We start from the raw sequence: 20,464 nt of genomic DNA, 5'->3' as shown, positions 1-20,464 counted from the left end.
AAAAAACATCTTGGTGGCCTTTTGGTTGTTTGCTTTGGCACCTTTCAACACTCTGCATTATCACATTCATGCATGCAAAACACTCACTTACACTACTGTTTACTATTACACACACCATTGTATATTGTACTTAGTTTACTTTATTTAATAAATATATGTTTTGTTACTCCTTATCTCCACATTGTCTCCCTTTTGTTACAGGCTTTGAGCCGGTTCGTGACAAGTGGGCGCTCGTCCGGGATTTTTTTGAACATATTGGTTTGGGAGAATGTGGAGGTACGTGTTTGGTTTGCATATTTTGTTTGTTTTGAGTTTGATAGGCCCCGTATTGGTTGCCTTTGTTTTTTGGTTTGTGTGCTGCGTTGGAGAGATAATGGTTAGTTTCCAGGCCCTGCCTAGCCTGGAAACTCTTGTTCTACTTTCTGTTGGGACATCAGTCTGAGGAGGTGAGTAATCGGCTGTGTACCTCGGTCTGAGATTTGGGTAGGGTAGTGGAACTTGCTACCCGGAGCTATAGCTTTTGTCCCCTGATAGGTTTAGCGAAGTGTTTCATTTTTGGACATGTTGAGCATGGTTAAATGTTTGTCATTTTTGTGTGGTGTCAGTGGACTGAGCAGTTGTCTCGGGGGCAACTCCGTGGCTTGGTGGAATTTGCCAGCATGCTGGAGAGCTTTATTTCCTTGCCAGCTGGCTACAGTGTGTAAATACCCACCGCAAATCTGCATGAAGACTAGGGTTGAGTTATTGTAGGTTTTGGGGAAGCTCCGTATCTCATCTCTCTTCTGTGGTTCTCAGGGTGATTGGCATTTCTCTGGTTGTGGTCTGATGTGCTCAGAAGAGGGGTTGAGCAAGATTATTTACTTATGACTATGGTGTCTCATATAGACAAGTTCATTCGCTTTCCATCAGAGGAACTGTTAGAATTATGTACTACAGAACAGCTGTTGAAGATCGCTGAACACTACAAGGTTGAATGATTGAAATTAGTGAAATTCTGTTACGTAGGGAAGTGACTATGAATTGTTGGAAGTGACTATGAATTGTTGGAAGTGACTATGAATTGTTGGAAGTGACTATGAATTGTTGGAAGTGACTATGAATCGTTGGAAGTGACTATGAATTGTTGGAAGTGACTATGAATTGTTGGAAGTGACTATGAATTGTTGGAAGTGACTATGAATTGTTGGAAGTGACTATGAATCGTTGGAAGTGACTATGAATCGTTGGAAGTGACTATGAATCGTTGGAAGTGACTATGAATCGTTGGAAGTGACTATGAATTGTTGGAAGTGACTATGAATCGTTGGAAGTGACTATGAATTGTTGGAAGTGACTATGAATTGTTGGAAGTGACTATGAATCGTTGGAAGTGACTATGAATCGTTGGAAGTGACTATGAATTGTTGGAAGTGACTATGAATTGTTGGAAGTGACTATGAATTGTTGGAAGTGACTATGAATCGTTGGAAGTGACTATGAATTGTTGGAAGTGACTATGAATTGTTGGAAGTGACTATGAATTGTTGGAAGTGACTATGAATTGTTGGAAGTGACTATGAATCGTTGGAAGTGACTATGAATCGTTGGAAGTGACTATGAATTGTTGGAAGTGACTATGAATCGTTGGAAGTGACTATGAATTGTTGGAAGTGACTATGAATCGTTGGAAGTGACTATGAATTGTTGGAAGTGACTATGAATTGTTGGAAGTGACTATGAATCGTTGGAAGTGACTATGAATCGTTGGAAGTGACTATGAATCGTTGGAAGTGACTATGAATTGTTGGAAGTGACTATGAATTGTTGGAAGTGACTATGAATTGTTGGAAGTGACTATGAATTGTTGGAAGTGACTATGAATTGTTGGAAGTGACTATGAATTGTTGGAAGTGACTATGAATTGTTGGAAGTGACTATGAATTGTTGGAAGTGACTATGAATTGTTGGAAGTGACTATGAATTGTTGGAAGTGACTATGAATTGTTGGAAGTGACTATGAATTGTTGGAAGTGACTATGAATCGTTGGAAGTGACTATGAATCGTTGGAAGTGACTATGAATCGTTGGAAGTGACTATGAATCGTTGGAAGTGACTATGAATCGTTGGAAGTGACTATGAATCGTTGGAAGTGACTATGAATCGTTGGAAGTGACTATGAATTGTTGGAAGTGACTATGAATCGTTGGAAGTGACTATGAATCGTTGGAAGTGACTATGAATCGTTGGAAGTGACTATGAATTGTTGGAAGTGACTATGAATCGTTGGAAGTGACTATGAATTGTTGGAAGTGACTATGAATTGTTGGAAGTGACTATGAATTGTTGGAAGTGACTATGAATTGTTGGAAGTGACTATGAATCGTTGGAAGTGACTATGAATCGTTGGAAGTGACTATGAATCGTTGGAAGTGACTATGAATCGTTGGAAGTGACTATGAATCGTTGGAAGTGACTATGAATCGTTGGAAGTGACTATGAATCGTTGGAAGTGACTATGAATCGTTGGAAGTGACTATGAATCGTTGGAAGTGACTATGAATTGTTGGAAGTGACTATGAATCGTTGGAAGTGACTATGAATTGTTGGAAGTGACTATGAATTGTTGGAAGTGACTATGAATTGTTGGAAGTGACTATGAATTGTTGGAAGTGACTATGAATTGTTGGAAGTGACTATGAATTGTTGGAAGTGACTATGAATCGTTGGAAGTGACTATGAATCGTTGGAAGTGACTATGAATCGTTGGAAGTGACTATGAATCGTTGGAAGTGACTATGAATCGTTGGAAGTGACTATGAATCGTTGGAAGTGACTATGAATCGTTGGAAGTGACTATGAATCGTTGGAAGTGACTATGAATCGTTGGAAGTGACTATGAATTGTTGGAAGTGACTATGAATCGTTGGAAGTGACTATGAATTGTTGGAAGTGACTATGAATTGTTGGAAGTGACTATGAATTGTTGGAAGTGACTATGAATTGTTGGAAGTGACTATGAATCGTTGGAAGTGACTATGAATCGTTGGAAGTGACTATGAATCGTTGGAAGTGACTATGAATCGTTGGAAGTGACTATGAATCGTTGGAAGTGACTATGAATCGTTGGAAGTGACTATGAATTGTTGGAAGTGACTATGAATTGTTGGAAGTGACTATGAATTGTTGGAAGTGACTATGAATCGTTGGAAGTGACTATGAATCGTTGGAAGTGACTATGAATCGTTGGAAGTGACTATGAATCGTTGGAAGTGACTATGAATCGTTGGAAGTGACTATGAATCGTTGGAAGTGACTATGAATCGTTGGAAGTGACTATGAATTGTTGGAAGTGACTATGAATTGTTGGAAGTGACTATGAATTGTTGGAAGTGACTATGAATTGTTGGAAGTGACTATGAATCGTTGGAAGTGACTATGAATTGTTGGAAGTGACCAACAGGTGAGGTTGCTACAACCTAGCCTATGAATGAAAGTTTACAACACAGGCCGAGAGAAATTTGAGATGACGGTGACACTTGGACAGACAATACCACCTTGCACACTCTTGCCTGCATCTATCTTATCTAGGGTGTAATCATTAATCCAACAGTTGCAAACCAGAGTTTATATTGGAAAAATACAGGTATTGTTATCCCCGTTTCGTTTGCTTCTGTTTAAGAGAAGTTTTTCAACAGAATCGGCGGAATGAATACACCCCTGATCATTCATAAACACAGAGCTTTCATAGCAGCCACATTGTATTCCTTCTCGTCTCTATGCACTCTCCTCTCACCTTTGTTGATTTCAATGAACAACACAGCTGTATGTGACCAGGCGGGAAAAAAAACGTTCCAAGCCAAACCGTGTCATAACCGCTACACACAGCCCACATCGTTGTCCCCATATTAGCTAAAGTAACGTCCTAGTCAACATAGCTAATAGAACTAATGCGTTAATAAACCCACTATGATCATGCAGTGTATATTCAGTAAGCAGTTACACCGGCAAGCCCCGGTGGCGATAAATGAACCATACAACCAAAAGTTTACCTTGACTTGGAAGAGTTCCAGTGTTGTGTTGGATAGTCATAGCCACTTAGCTAACATACAGTAGCAACCCAGTGTTTGAGCTGGGTGTTTGACAGCTGCATTTGCTAGCTAAGTAAGGGAAACTAAATGTCAAAAAAATATTCTCTCTCTCTCTCTTCTCCATTTTTGAATACATACATTTTTTTAAAACTGTTCAACTATTGTCTTTCTCTTTGAGTCAACTAGCTAGCTGTAGCTTATGTTTTCAGTACTAGATTCATTCTCTGATCCTTCGGTTGAGTGGACAACATGTCAGTTCATGCTGTAAGAGCTCTGATAGGTTGGAGGACATCCTCCGGAAGTTGTCATAATTACCGTGTGAGTCTATGGAAGGGGATGAGAACCAAAAGCCTCCTAGGTTTTGTATTAAAGCTGTCCTCCGGCTACACCATGGTGCTACTTTAGACCTTCATTGAAAAACAGTGTTTTAATCAATTAGTTCGTAACGTGAATATATTTAGTATAGTTTTAACTAAAAAGGATAACTTTTCAACTTTTTAAAAAGTTTATTTTTATGAAATTCACTGAGGAGGATGGTACTCCCCTTCCTCTTCTGAGGAGCCTCCACTTGTGTATTACATGTGTGGCTTTGTGGGTTTACCATGTGTGGCTTTGTGGGTATACCATGTGTGGCTTTGTGGGTATACCATGTGTGGCATTGTGTGTATACCATGTGTTCTTACACGTGGGTAATGTAAAGCCTTCAATGTATGGTGTGTGGATGGTGTGTGTGTTTGAGTGAGTAGTGTAAACGTGTAGTTTTGTGTGTGTAGGGTGCTCCTAGCTGTGAGCGGCCTGGTCTCCTCCACTCTGCTGGAGCTAAAAGCCCTGAAACGGGACGGTAATTGCCCAATTAGGCCCCTCTCTCTGTGGGCCGCAGAGCCCTACGCGCCTCCACGCGCTCACAGAGTCACATAATTGAGCTGAAAGCAAACGAACGGACGGCAGACAAACAAGCTACTAGAAAATAATTACTTGGAGTGTTTCTTTTCAGTACCTGTACAGCGGATTTCATTATCGTCAATAGCCTCTAAAGCTGCTCGAAACGCTGGTAGTTGTCATTTTCATAGAGATTTGATAATGACATTAATTTGTCTTAATGGGTGGTTCTATTGTTATAAATAGTCAAATGAGCTGAAATTGTCTTGCCATGGCAGGCAGAGAGGACTTCACCGCGCTCCCGACAGACACGAGGAGATAATTTGGTGTGCTTGACAAATTTCCAATAATTTGTTATATGGAACATGAGTAATGCTAGTGCCATTAATGTTCAGTTTCCTTTAAATTCATTACTGACCCTTTTCCCTTTCATCTTTTACTGCCTCTGCCCATTTTTACACACACACACACACACACACACACACACACACACACACACACACACACACACACACACACACACACACACACACACACACACACACACACACACACACACACACACACACACACACTGAAGACTTGCATACACTAGCACATACTTCTGAACAGTGAACACAAACATCACATTTTATACATTGATTTATTCACCGATTTAAATTGATAGTTTCCTCAGTTCATTTTCCGTCTACTTTAATCAGTTACAGCCATGCAGCTGAGATGGGATTGAACTTCTAAGGCACCAGCAGTCTTGTAAAATAATGCAGATTTTGGTCCCAGTCAGGTTACCTCCCAAATTGTCTACAATCACCCCACTACGTATGGTAACATCATATCACTGAATCAAGGTAATTTGAGTAATTTGTAAATATCTAAATGTTCAAACATTGACAACATCCCATTGTTTTATGCTGTGCTTTTAACCCTGTCTCTTAAATCATTAAATCATTCACAAAGTGACAAGCTCCTGTAGTTGTGTGTCTTTTTGAAGTGACGAGTGAGAGTTTTAGAGTTGGTGATAGATCTCAGTCTACGTGATGAACAGTACCAAACAGCCATATGACGCAGAAGCAAACATCTTCAATGAGCTTTGGGATGCCTGTTCCCCATTGGTACTATTGATAAACCCTAATATCAAGTTCATATGTGAAATAACAATATGTTTTATGATAGATACTCAAACATTTGCTCAATTGTGTGCTTCATTACATTGATTGATATATGCATTTTCTATTATCTTGGTGTATGTGTGTGTCATTTGAGAGTGTATAGAATATAATTTCTAAGTTATCTTAGAGAGGGTCCATAGAGGTTGGGCGCAGTGACTCAGGAGCTGATTGGTGATTCAGGGATGAAGCCATACTCCTGCTGGTAGCTTATTGCGTAATGTTATCTCATAATAGTTTTTAAACAGCCCTCTTATAACTTTTCAACAAGCCTCGCAGCAGACCAGTAAATATACTATCATAGACATATGAGCTTTTAAGAATACGTCACTAGTAAGGGTGTATAAGCCTGTCTCACTCCCTTGCCACTGAACAGCACAACACCAGACTGAACAGCACAACACCAGACTGAACAGCACAACACCAGACTGAACAGCACAACACCAGACTAAACAGCACAACACCACACTGAACAGCACAACACCACACTGAACAGCACAACACCACACTGAACAGCACAACACCACACTGAACAGCACAACACCAGACTGAACAGCACAACACCACACCACACTGAATAGCACAACACCAGACTGAACAGAACAACACCACACTGAACAGCACAACACCACACCACACTGAACAGCACAACACCAGACTGAACAGCACAACACCAGACTGAACAGCACAACACCAGACTGAACAGCACAACACCACACCACACTGAACAGCACAACACCACACTGAACAGCACAACACCACACCACACTGAACAGCACAACACCACACTGAACAGCACAACACCACACCACACTGAACAGCACAACACCACACTGAACAGCACAACACCACACTGAACAGCACAACACCAGACAATAGAGTAGTTAATGGAGTGTAAATGAGGGTCAATAGAGCAGGGGAGAGGAGAGAAACTTCTACTATGGATACACTCATTTTTTTGTTGTGTTTTTAGTTGTTGTCTTAGTTTATGTGTGTGAATGTGGTGTGTTTCTGTGCATTTCTGTGCTGGCGTTGGTTTATGTGCATGCGTGTGTATTTGTGTGATGATGTGTGACACACTCCAGATGAAAAGTCTCAGAGCCTCTCAGATCCACACAACAGCCAATGAAGAATCAGTGACTTTTATTGGTGTAGAATAAAAGGATGGGATGAAAGAGTCAAAGCCTAAAAGAGAGAAAGAAGGGATTCAGAGGGAGGGGCAAAGGAGTGCAGGACAAGGGCTCTATCCATCACGGCCGTGGAGGAGAGGAGACGCATTCCACCTCTCAGAGCAGGAGGATACACTCACTCAAGCCACAATGGAGGGGGAGGCTGGGAGAGACTGGGAGGGGCGTCCATCAATACTCAACCTCACCCATGGACTCCCTGTCCACACAATCTCAATTCAGCTCCCAGTCCAATTCACTGCCCTCTGTGGGCATGACAAATGTACATTTCTGATGCCAAAAGCATTCCTACCCACAACATAGCAAAAACAAAACCACACTTCACTAGCTCATGGTTTACACTCTAGGTTGTTGGTTTCAGTGTCACTCATGTCTTCTCCAGGTTTTACTTTTTTTATAAAATCTCTTCTATTCAGTCTGTCCCTGTGTTGGTGTCATTATTTTGGAGGTCTCTCTCTCTCTCTTTCTGTCTGTCTCTCTTTCTCTCTCGGCTCTCTCTCATTCTCTCTCCTTTCTCTCTCTCTCTCTCTCTCTCTCTCTCTCTCTCTCTCTCTCTCTCTCTCTCTCTCATTCTCTCTCTTTTTTCTCTGTTTCTCTTTTTCTCTCTCTCCCTTCCTCCCTCTCTTTCTGTCTGTCTGTCTGTCTCTCTTTCTTTCTCTCTCTCTCTTTTTCTCTCTCCCTTTCTCTCTTTCTCTCTTTCTCTCTATCTCTTGCTCTCTTTCTCTCTCTCTTTCTCCCCACCCCAGTCAGTCAAAGTAGGCAGTGAGGAGCAGAGGGTGGTAGGATGGTTCGGAGGTTGGGGGGGGGTTAGTGGGGATTGGAGGGCGGAGGGAGCAGGTGATGGCTTTCTGGAGTGCACCCTTTCACATCTCTCTCTTTCTCTGTCTGAGCAGCGTGAAGAGGTGGGAGAGATGAGGGGCCTCCTCCTCACGCCCCCAGGGGCTGCACCTGCCAGGGGTGAGGGCGGTGAGTGTGAACTCTGACATTGTACCCTCCGGGCTTGCTCATTTGATGCCCATACACAGGTAAAATACGTATACAAACGCACACTGTTACACACACATGTTGAGTCCCTATCATCCAAACAAGCACATATTTTGTGTACACTTCACACACACACATTTCACACACAACTCAGCATGCTTACTGATGTGAAATTACTAATTATCATTTGAAATATTTGGAAATGTATACATTTTCAGAGTTATATTTAGTGTTAAGGAATTAAGACTTGTTGAGCTCTTGTTTGTTATCTAGCACTGTTTTGTGAATTACTTTTAGCTCTGTTTTGGGTTGGTTATTTTCTGTACAGATGACCTGTCTCGTGGCTGTGTATAGTTCTAAATGTAGTGCTGAGAAGTCCCGTACCTGAGAGTTCTGCTCCATAATGTAGGGTTTGGCCCTGTACTGGTTTGTGTCATCTTGGAGTGGTTCTGTTTGGGTATCTTCCAATTAATTTTATTAGTCTGTGGTCCATCATGGGAGTGGCATCCCAAAAACTAGGTCTCATTTATTAAAGTGATCTGTGCACAGGCTGTCATAACGGTGCTGGCAGCTCTTGTTATGTTTGACAAACTGGCAACAAATTAGTATTATTCAGTGTGCAGAGGTCCGTTTGGGTTCTGTCAGGACTCAGATCAGTGCGAAGGTCGGTGTCAGTGGACCCCTGGCCCGGGCCAGCTGAAAGCCAGTGTATTGGTTTCTATGGTAATGGAGGAGTAGTAACCCCCCACTCAGCAGCGTCCCGCCGCGTGTCGCCTCCTCAATAGAGCGCATCTGCAGAAAACTGGGGACCCTCTGAAATGGGCAGTGACCCGTCCCCAGCAGCCACAAAAAAAGCAACAAATTTTATACCCCAGAACCACAGAGTTGGGCTTTTTCTCAGCGCTTACGTCATAACTCAGAGACAAAAAAGCTGGGACAGAGCCCTGCACTGTCAAATGCAGAGAGAGGGAGAGAGAGGACTGGGGGAGGGGGGGTGGTCACCCCGGTCATTAGGGTGGGGGGAGAAGTCAGATGCAGGAATGAATGAGAGGAAAAAAATCAAACGAAAACTTAAACAAAAGCTGGCTCCAAAACACAATGACGGCCATAGAGATTTGGTAAGAAAAGGGGATATTAGGTTATGAAAATGAATCAGGGGGCTATTCTTACTCACGTCCCCAAATGTCTCATTCATTACCCTGAAAGTGTCGCTCTCGCCTTGGCAACAGCTCACTCATTTCAGGACTGGGTACAGTTTTACATTTTCATCAGAATTTACACTGAATTGAGCAACTCAACCTTCACCACAGCATTTCCCCACAACATGTGTTCTGCTATAGCACCACTTCAGAAATAAAATAGCCAACAAAAAATATGCTCCTGCCTCAAACATAATACTGTTTTTACCATTATAGTGCAAAGTAACAATGCAATTCACTCAACACTGCTCATCTATTCTAAAACACTGCTCCAAAATACTTGTAAAAGTACTGAATTTAAAACAATGCTAACATTAATATTGCATTTTCTCCATCACAATATCTTCTCTTAAACTAATAAAAAATGATACTAACTGTTAAAAGGAGAATGATGGGAGAGAGGGGAATCTTCAGGGGGTGGGAAATGAACAGGATATAAGAGATGATAGAGCCATCCAAGCAGCAATGCTATCCTGAGAGCTTAATTATACAATCCCATTATTGCAATTAAACCACGTTACGTTGAGTAAGAAATGGAAATAAACAAGTCAATACAAATGCAATAGTAATGTTGACAGTTTGCAGGCAGTGGCAGCTTCCCACCCTCCCCAACCCCTCTTCTATTCTCCTCCTCCCTCCCATGGCTCAGTTGTCAATCCCAGGGGGGATCCAATTAATTGAATTAAGCGAATACACAAGTACTGTGGGACTCTATCAAATAGCCTATGGTTTACTTGTTCAAGTATATCTGAAACTAGTTAGCTAGTTCACTAAGAATACATGTTTTTTCAAAATATTTAGAATTTCAACCTGTATTCTCAACTTCCAGCTTTCATCATAGGACAATGCTGTGTGATTGGAAATTGATTTCAGATAGCATCGCAATCTTGGAAAAGTGCTTGAAGTTTAACCAAATTTCTCCCTCCTTCCTGTACGGTCTATTCTTCTTTTCAAGCACATCTCCTCACCCCTCCCTCCCCCTCCCTCCCGCTTTCTCCCCCTCCCCACCCCTCCCTCCCGCTTTCTCCCCCTCCCCACCCCTCCCTCCCGCTTTCTCTCCAAGAGCCAATGTAGCCAGCTCACAGAGAGACATGAGAGGAGCTGAAAGAGGGACGATGAGAGAGCGAGATGGCTACAATGAAGGAGGGGAAGAAAAGAATGAAGGGAGGGAACTAGGGAGGAACAGAAAAGTAAAACGATTAAAAGGAGGGAGGAGTAGAGAGAGACAGGCAGCACTCGTTTGGGTCATAACTCTGTGCACATGACTAGTTTCTGTGGGTTTCTTATGACTTTTTCTAAGGAGAGGGAAGGAAAGTGGTGGAGAAAGTGGTTTGCCATTCTTTCACATATTGTTGTTAGGGAGTGTTTGGGTGTGATAAAAGGACAGAAACAGAGAGAGGAACAAAGGGGGGGGGGGTACCTTGGCTGAAGGCACTGTCACTGACGTCCCCAACACTTTGAACAACTTGTCAATGGAGATGCTGAAGTGGCCGCATTCTAAGCATTCTGTCACACATTTGTGTACAAAACGTTGAAAGAGCTTGCTGACCTGCCCATCGCCCTTTATTGCAGTTCAAATGGCAAGGCGCATGCATTGTGCCTGGGAGTTCATTAAATTCATTGGTTTGACCTGTTATTTTTAAAGCCGAAAAGTCTCTACTGAATCGGAAAAATCTGAGTCAGCCATACAAAATGGCCTGATGACCTCCATAGGGAAACAGACCCCTTTGAGCAGCATGTCAAGGCTTTTATATGGGAACGAAAGCCAAAGGGGACATTTTAAAACATATCTATACCATAACAAATGTATTCACATCAAAAGGTTATTATGTATGCAGAGTGTCGTTATCAAACGTCCATTAGCCCTATACTTCACTATAGTTTGATGGGCATTTCGTCAAAAGGCCTTTAAGGCCTCGTGCAGTAAAAAACTAGATTTCCCTATGTTTTATACAGTATGCATTTCCACACTATGAGGTTGGAATAATACTGTGAACTCATGAAAAATGATGATAATGCCCTTTTAGTGTAAGAATTGTTTGAAAAGACCACCTGAAATTTCAGCCTGTTTTGGTGGGATGGAATTTTGGCCTGCTTGGTGAAATCACCAGGCCGTAAATGAGTAAATAGACCAATAAGCAAGAGAGTTACAAACCTCTCTGCAAATAACAGTTTGTTTTCAGTTTTCCCCTTCCCACTCAGACCACTTCCAGACAGACCTAGCTAAATTCTTGCTTGAGAAATTGCTTTTTACTACAAAGCCATTTTTAGTTATTTTTGACCATTTTGATTGAAAACATTCACAGGTACTTAATTGTTGAGATAAGGTACTTAATTGTTGAGATGCATTGGAGCTTTAAGCGAACATGAGTTTCCATATAATCTCACTGACTGTATTTATCAGACCTCAGGATGCAGACAGTTCGAAGTAACAAAAGTTATTTCAAAAACAGGGGGCAGGCAAATGACAGGTCAAGGGCAGGCAGAGGTCAGTAATCCAGAGAGGAGTCCGAAAGGTACAGAACGGCAGGCAGGCTCAGGGTCAGGGCAGGCAGAGGTCAGTAATCCAGAGAGGAGTCCGAAAGGTACAGAACGGCAGGCAGGCTCAGGGTCAGGGCAGGCAGAGGTCAGTAATCCAGAGAGGAGTCCGAAAGGTACAGAACGGCAGGCAGGCTCAGGGTCAGGGCAGGCAGAGGTCAGTAATCCAGAGAGGAGTCCGAAAGGTACAGAACGGCAGGCAGGCTCAGGGTCAAGGGCAGGCAGAGGTCAGTAATCCAGAGAGGAGTCCGAAAGGTACAGAACGGCAGGCAGGCTCAGGGTCAGGGCAGGCAGAGGTCAGTAATCCAGAGAGGAGTCCGAAAGGTACAGAACGGCAGGCAGGCTCAGGGTCAGGGCAGGCAGAGGTCAGTAATTCAGGGCAGTGTCACAAGGTACAGAACGGCAGGCAGGCTCAGGGTCAGAGCAGACAGAGGTCAGTAATCCAGAGAGGAGTCTGAAAGGTACAGAACGGCAGGCAGTCTCAGGGTCAGGGCAGACAGAGGTCAGTAATCCAGGACAGTGTCACAAGGTACAGAACGGCAGGCAGGCTCAGGGTCAGAGAGACAGAGGTCAGTAAATCCAGGACAGTGTCACAAGGTACAGAACGGCAGGCAGGCTCAGGGTCAGAGCAGACAGAGTTCAGTAATCCAGGACAATGTCACAAGGTACAGAATGGCAGGCAGGCTCAGGGTCAGAGCAGACAGAGTTCAGTAATCCAGGACAATGTCACAAGGTACAGAATGGCAGGCAGGCTCAGGGTCAGAGCAGACAGAGGTCAGTAATCCAGAGAGGAGTCTAAAAGGTACAGAACGGCAGGCAGGCTCAGGGTCAGGGCAGGCAGAGGTCAGTAATTCAGGGCAGTGTCACAAGGTACAGAACGGCAGGCGGGCTCAGGGTCAGGGCAGGCAGAGGTCAGTAATCCAGGACAATGTCACAAGGTACAGAATGGCAGGCAGGCTCAGGGTCAGAGAGACAGAGGTCAGTAAATCCAGGACAATGTCACAAGGTACAGAACGGCAGGCAGGCTCAGGGTCAGAGCAGGCAGAGGTCAGTAATCCAGGACAGTGTCACAAGGTACAGAACGGCAGGCAGGCTCGGGGTCAGAGCAGACAGAGGTCAGTAATCCAGGACAGTGTCACAAGGTACAGAACGGCAGGCAGGCTCAGGGTCAGAGCAGACAGAGGTCAGTAATCCAGGACAGTGTCAAAAAGTACAGAACGGTAGGCAGGTTCAGGACAGGCAAAACGGTCAAAACTTAGACTAGAGCGAAAAAAGGAGTACAGGAAAAATGCTGGTAAACTTGACAGGACAAACTGGCAACAGATGTACAGAGAACACAGGTATAAATACACAGGGGATAATGGGGCAAATGGGCGACACCTGGAGGGTGGTAGAGACAAGCACAAAGACAGGTGAAACAGATCAGGGTGTGACAGTATTAAAAAGGGTCTGACCTCAGCAAGGACAAGATGCTGAATTAATTCAATCTTCTGTGTACTAATTGGTTCCTACAGTGCACAAATTAGTTCTCTGCTATTTGACCATAGGAAAAACAGCTACTCTGTAGATACTGCAATACGGGTTTGATTGAATTGAGCACTGTTGACTATTGTTGAATACTATTATTCTCTTATATTGGTTTATGAATTACATTTACATTACATTTAAGTCATTTAGCAGACGCTCTTATCCAGAGCGACTTACAAATTGGTGCATTCACCTTATGACATCCAGTGGAACAGCCACTTTACAATAGTGCATCTAAATCTTTTAAGGGGGGTTGAGAAGGATTACTTTATCCTATCCTAGGTATTCCTTAAAGAGGTGGGGTTTCAGGTGTCTCCGGAAGGTGGTGATTGACTCCGCTGTCCTGGCGTCGTGAGGGAGTTTGTTCCACCATTGGGGGGCCAGAGCAGCGAACAGTTTTGACTGGGCTGAGCGGGAACTGTACTTCCTCAGTGGTAGGGAGGCGAGCAGGCCAGAGGTGGATGAACGCAGTGCCCTGCCTTATTAGTGGATTAGCTTAAATGAATGCATGTATAGCAACTTATTGATGCATTCATTGATTGGACATTATGAAATGGTATAGTGCTGTTATGATTAGTCATAATGATATCACATGATTTTAAAAGTATTCAGTTCACCTGACTTTAGGGACTTTAACCAAGTTTGGTAGGCTACTAACAACCATCAGCGCCATTCATATACAGGGCGCCGTTTTGGAGAAGCCTAGTTACTGTGACTCAACAGCCATATGGAATTTGACTATGGTCATGATTGTGACTGCAGATGTGGCGGTAATACGGTCACCATAACAGCCCTCTTCAGGTGACTTTCACTCTTGCTGTAGATTTACAACCCACCTCACACTGCATGGTAGATATTTGATGATACTTCCCATACATAGCTAACTTGTGGTGGGCACTAAACCCATACGTTACGTTTATATTCTTCACATTCCTTGGATGATTGCACTTTACTGTCAATCGCTCTGAGTAATAGTGTCTGCTAAATGACCCAAATATAAATGTAAATGCAAGAAATTGTGTGTTCGTCTATGTTCAAGTTCATCTTGATAACTCGTAATGCTACCAAATGGAGCAGGACACACACACACACAGACACACAGACACACACACACACACACACACACACACACACACACACACACACACACACACACACACACACACACACACACACACACACACACACACACACACACACACACACACACACACACACACACACACACACACACACACACACACACACACACACACACACACACACACACACACACACACACTTAAGGATTCATTAGTCCCCATGGTGTGCTGTACATATTGCACTACTCAGCTGGTAGTTGGGTTAGCAGTGTTGTCTGTTGGACTGGTGGCTCTGCTGAGCATATGAATGATAATCAGGCCTTTGTGTGCCTACCCATAGTGGTGCAGCAGGACCTGCAGTCTGTGCAGTCGCCTCAGGGGAAGATTAGGAGGGGCAGCCGGCCCTCTGTGTCACATCGACAGTCACAGCGCCCGTCCGGCTCGGCCAAACCCCACTGGGACCCTAAATCCTGTTACACTGTCAGCTAAGACCATCCCTCCTACTAGAGATGTGTGGCTGTAAAATGTGTGTACATATTAAGTAGGGGGGCGGAGTGTCTCAAAACGATGAATAATTCATACTAGAAGAAAAGGAAATATTGACTACATCCCCATGAACAGAGTGCCCTCTTTATTTTATCAAATGGGAGATCTTTAGACTCACACACAAACCCATGAAAATATCATTTTCTGGTGGCACAGCGGGTGCTGGCCAATAGCATCATCAGCATCATGCATAAAAGATGTTCAACTGGAATCATGACTATTGTTTATTGGAATATTTGATTAATGGTTTGGCTATTTTCAGTTGTTGCTTTTTCAGTTCTATGGTTTGTGACATCACACTATTGGATACTTATTAGTGGATTTGCTTAAATGTTTATCAGATTCTTATTCTATTTGTTGTTTGACTTGAGTGAGTAATCTAATGATTGTTGTTCTTGTAGATGTTCACTGCTTTTGTTTCTAGTTTCACAATTTATGTCATTGATTCATCTTATATGAATTTTAGGCTGTAGCCTACTTTATGAAATGAGGACTTCATAACAGTGTCTAGAGTATCTATGAGGATGCTGTTTTGCTCAGACAGGGAACTGCAGAGTAGCTGTTTGATTTGTTTCAGTAACAAAGTCATTATACTAGATGAGATTTCTTGCACTTCTGGCCTGCGCCTCCAGAGGGCCATGTTTTCTGAGGTCAAAGCTATTTGTCGGTCTCCAGTTGGGATTACAAATGAGGATGAGCCTCCCTAAGTAGCGACCCCCAGCACCCCTATATTCCTACCCACGGGATGACAGCTATGACCGTTATTTTGAAAACGATTTCCTTTGATAATATATTTAAGCAACCAGCCAAGCAAATGTCACTGTCCTAATAGTGACCAGATAATTAAATGTAACCCTCCACCTGTTGAAACAGCACCAATTCCAGACCAATTGTATTGTGCCAACAAACTCTGAGCCTCTAATGTTTTACATTTTTGTTGTGAAAATAAGGAAATGCCTTTAATTAATGAATTGTTACATTAATACAACATTATTAACCCATTTTGTAATTCAAATTTAGAAAACAGCATATAATTGAGAGGGGATGTGGTGGGTCAAGGGACTGGAGCGAGATTGGCCTATTAGTTAATGGAAGACGCCTGGCATACGGCGTCCAACAGAATGAAAGGCCTAATCCCACTCTGTTGCAGATAACAGGCTCTTGTCCGCATGACTCTGTACCTACAGCTTGTTTAAGGGTTTAATTGCTCCTAATTTGTGCGGTAAATACCTGCTATTATGGCGCTGCAAAGTTGCGACCAAATTATACCCTTAATGTAAGTCGAGTGGTATTTTCCACGGAGCAGAGTCCCTGGTCATTTTACCGGAGATAAAACAAATAGGTTTGTATGATGCATATGGGCGGGTTTTGCTTCTGGACTGAAAAGCCATTATGTGAGCGGCTCGGTTCTGAACTGAAAAGCATGAGCGGTGAGCAGACAGGTAATTGTCACGCTTGTCAAGGACCACCAGTGACACCAACATTTTACTCTGCAACGTCGCAGCCATAAAGGTGTCCAGTGTGTTATATGTGGTCATGCACACATGACAAGTTGTGGATTTTTTTTGCACCTTGCAAAATTAACAGACTCTAATAATAAGATTTAATTTATACACAGCTCATTGCAACATATTTCCTTAGCCTAAGAGTTAGTATTGTCATTCGTGGGAAAGATTCCTTGCCCATGGAAATTCGAAAGTTCTAGACATCCTGCCGTAGCGCACTTGTTGCAGAAAGCACACTAGCAACCTGGGTAGAAAGCATGCATGTAAAATATAAGATTTTAGATACAAAAAATGTGTAAACTCCAGTCGTAGCCCAAACTGGTGACAAAACCTTATATATTCATGTTATGGTTTTATCCAGTTGCTATCTGATATGTGTTTATAAGCTTTATAACCAATTACCCATCTTATTTTTTCTCTCTTCCTCTGAGAAAGCACTGTTTGAATTTTGAAAGAATATTTACATTTGCGTCATCTACGTTTTCAGAAAAATAAGAAGTAATGTGAATAGAATAGGGAAGCTTTTTAGGGACAAATCAAAAACAAAAAATAAAAGAAACGCAATACGGCTGGGAGGAATATAAACGACATTTCACTGTTTACTCAAACATTAATGGTTCCCATCTCTTTGAAGGTGTTGTTTAGAAGACCTAAAGTGAAAGAAAATGTTTTCCTATTGCTTAATTCAATCAGAGCGAGGCGGGGGCTTTCACGCGCACGCATTTGGCCTCTCTGTGACAGAGTCGCCTTTGTGTGCGTCTATCCGCCGCTGTCACACACTTTAATTCGAGTCTCTTTCTCTTGCATTGAAAACACTCCACAATGACATTCAATAAGGGCCGGCGAGTGAAAACCTGGTTATTTTTATATATTCTTTCCCGGACTCGGCGGGGGCCCGGGCACAGGAATTAATCACTGGTTTGAACCGCATTGCCTTCAGGCTGTGACTTGTCCTTTCTGTGTCTAGAAATGATACATTGGCCTCAAAATGGACAAGTACATTCACACGTTTTAAATTAAACACTTATTTGTTTGCAGATAGTCCTGCAGATAGTCCTACCTTTAGCAGCAATCAATAATATATACTCTATATATAATATAGCCTATACTTAATACTTATATTTTCACTTGTATAGACAAATAGGTCCTAGTATGTCATGTAGGGCTGTATGTCATGTGTTCACAAATATTACGACATACTTGCAAGTTCAACATAGAAGCCTTAACGATGCCAATTAAGGAAGGTCCTTTCCAGCATAAATTAGAACAAAATGCAAACGTTTTATTGTATACTTAGACTAGGAGGCTATTGTGTGTCCTGCATCTTTTGTATGGCATGCATATGTGCTTGGATTCCAGAAAATATTAACTTACAGCTTATTTAACGTAAGCATTACAGAGCAAATACCACTCAACTCCCCAACTGTTACTCACGATTGATCAACTTAAACACATTCTCTGTTATGTTATGCGGAAAGTGTAGGCCTAGTTGGATAAGTGCTGATGGTGTTCCATAAATGAGTAGATTTTCTGAAAACAGACAGACCAGTAGAAATGGCTACCCCAGTACATTGGCAAAATGTTTATTTCTCAAATTATAGATCTGAAAACGTAATATAATAAATAAGAGCGAAGCTAACATGTAGAAGGGGTAGTGCCGCCTCTTGCGGCGTGGGTGGGGCTGACAAGAATAGACCACATTATGCAGTTCATTTAGTTAACAAGTGAAATAATGGGGAAGCGTGCAGTGTGAATGCCAAGAGAAAAGGCACAAAACCCTATTGAGAGCTCTTAGACGCTCACCGCGTAACCGTCACATGGCCGGACCGGGACTACAACTATTTAAAGAGCGTCAGTGTCCTTTCAGCACCACTCCGCTGTCCACCCGCCAAGCAAGCAGTTCTGAACGAAACAACGCGCTGACTGAAAAAGTTTACCAAGTACTGAGCAGCAAGTTTGCAAAGATGCCGAGGTCCTTTCTTGTGGATTCCTTGATTTTGAGGGAGGCAAATGATAAAGGGAGGGAAAACAATCCACCTTTATTTCCTTACGCTATGCACCCGTCTCACCCACTCCATGGGCTGTCCGCAGGCTCTTGCCACTCACGGAAGGCTGGCTTGCTATGCTTCTGTCCGCTATGCGTATCCCAGCTCCACCCATCCCCACCGACCTTGCCACTCCTCAAGGCATCCTTCCCTACCTTCGGCTCCCAGTACTGCCATTCTGCACTATCGAGGCACCACACGTCCTCCACCGGCGTCAACCTCAACCACGGTCCGGGGATATATCAAGCAACCTATTCGGTTCCAGACCCACGACAGTTCCACTGCATCTCCATTGGTGAGTAAAACGTATTGAATGCACAATTGATACTTTTACACAGAATGAGCTTCATCAGCTGAATGAACATTTACTCCGGTGTTTTATTTAGCATTTTGGATAACTTAATTAAATGTGTATATTTTTTTGGCTTTTACAGAAAACAACAACAGCCAACTTCAGAGCAGCAAGCGCATGCGCACAGCGTTTACCAGCACGCAACTTTTGGAGTTGGAGAGAGAGTTCACTTCCAACATGTATCTCTCCAGACTTCGGCGCATTGAGATCGCCACATATCTAAACCTGTCAGAGAAGCAGGTCAAGATCTGGTTCCAGAACCGCAGAGTCAAACACAAGAAGGAGGGGAAGAGCGGCGCGCACAGATCCGGTTCCCACAGTTGCAAGTGCTCGTCCCTGTCATCTGCACGGTGCTCCGAGGAGGAAGAGGACATGCCCATGTCTCCCTCCTCATCAGGGAAAGAGGATGATGGAGACCTGTCCGTCTCTCCCTGAACTTCCCCTGATCTTCCCCGATCCTCAACAGAGACAATTCCATAGCACCTGTGGAATTCTGAATGCAGCCAAAAAGTCGACTGTTCTTATCGTGTTCAGTCACCTGTACATAGGAAGAGAATAAAATATATAAACAGGGAATTTCTCTGGAATGTTGTATAATTGTATACATGTTGTTCGTTTTATATGTAGTTTTTTTCTGATAACGGTCCATTCGTTGTTGCCAATGGATTCTATTACAGCTAGACAGGTCGATATTGGTTTTATGATATACCCAAATGAATAGCAACATTTGTTAGTATTATTTTTGTAAAACAATAGCTGTATTTTGTATAATGGTGAATACTGGCTAGCTTTAAGCACATTATTTGGATGGAAATGTGACGGAGATATTGTGTGCGGGACGAAAAATAAATCCTCACAATGTTACATCACTAATAGCCTATCAAACTGTTATTATATCTTCAGTGTATTTGAAAATATTTATTTATTTAAAAATGTGAATACTTAAATAAAGAATATTTCTTAGTGATATACTCATGACTCTGTGTGAAATTGTTTACACTTGCGCACCACTGGGAGCGCAAACACAGACACTAGGAGCGCAAACACAGACACTAGGAACGCAAACACAGACACTGGGAGCGCAAACACAGACACTAGGAGCGCAAACACAGACACTGGGAGCGCAAACACAGACACTAGGAACGCAAACACAGACACTAGGAGCGCAAACACAGACACTAGGAGCGCAAACACAGACACTGGGAGCGCAAACACAGACACTGGGAGCACATACACAGACACTAGGAGCGCAAACACAGACACTGGAAGCGCAAACACTGGGAGCGCAAACACAGACACTGGGAGCACAAACACAGACACTAGGAGCGCAAACACAGACACTGGGAGCGCAAACAGACACTTGATTCGCACATACAGAGCCGTTGC

The 20,464-nt window shown here is 42.9% G+C and overlaps 1 protein-coding gene across 1 annotated transcript; it reads left to right on the top strand.

The window, feature by feature from the left end:
* The first annotated feature begins 18,566 nt into the window (after positions 1 to 18,566).
* Positions 18,567 to 19,996, top strand: LOC118385634 (GS homeobox 1-like). Its single transcript, XM_035772855.1, has 2 exons — positions 18,567 to 19,021; positions 19,161 to 19,996. The coding sequence occupies exons 1-2, from the start codon at positions 18,646 to 18,648 to the stop codon at positions 19,511 to 19,513; spliced, it is 729 nt and encodes a 242-aa protein (XP_035628748.1). The 5' UTR covers positions 18,567 to 18,645; the 3' UTR covers positions 19,514 to 19,996.
* The last annotated feature ends 468 nt before the right edge of the window (positions 19,997 to 20,464 follow it).

This window comes from Oncorhynchus keta, chromosome 6 (assembly GCF_023373465.1).
Source record: "Oncorhynchus keta strain PuntledgeMale-10-30-2019 chromosome 6, Oket_V2, whole genome shotgun sequence".
NCBI lineage: Eukaryota > Metazoa > Chordata > Actinopteri > Salmoniformes > Salmonidae > Oncorhynchus > Oncorhynchus keta.
The sequence above is the reverse complement of the archived record's forward strand: the minus strand, read 5'-3'. Positions and strand labels throughout refer to the sequence as shown.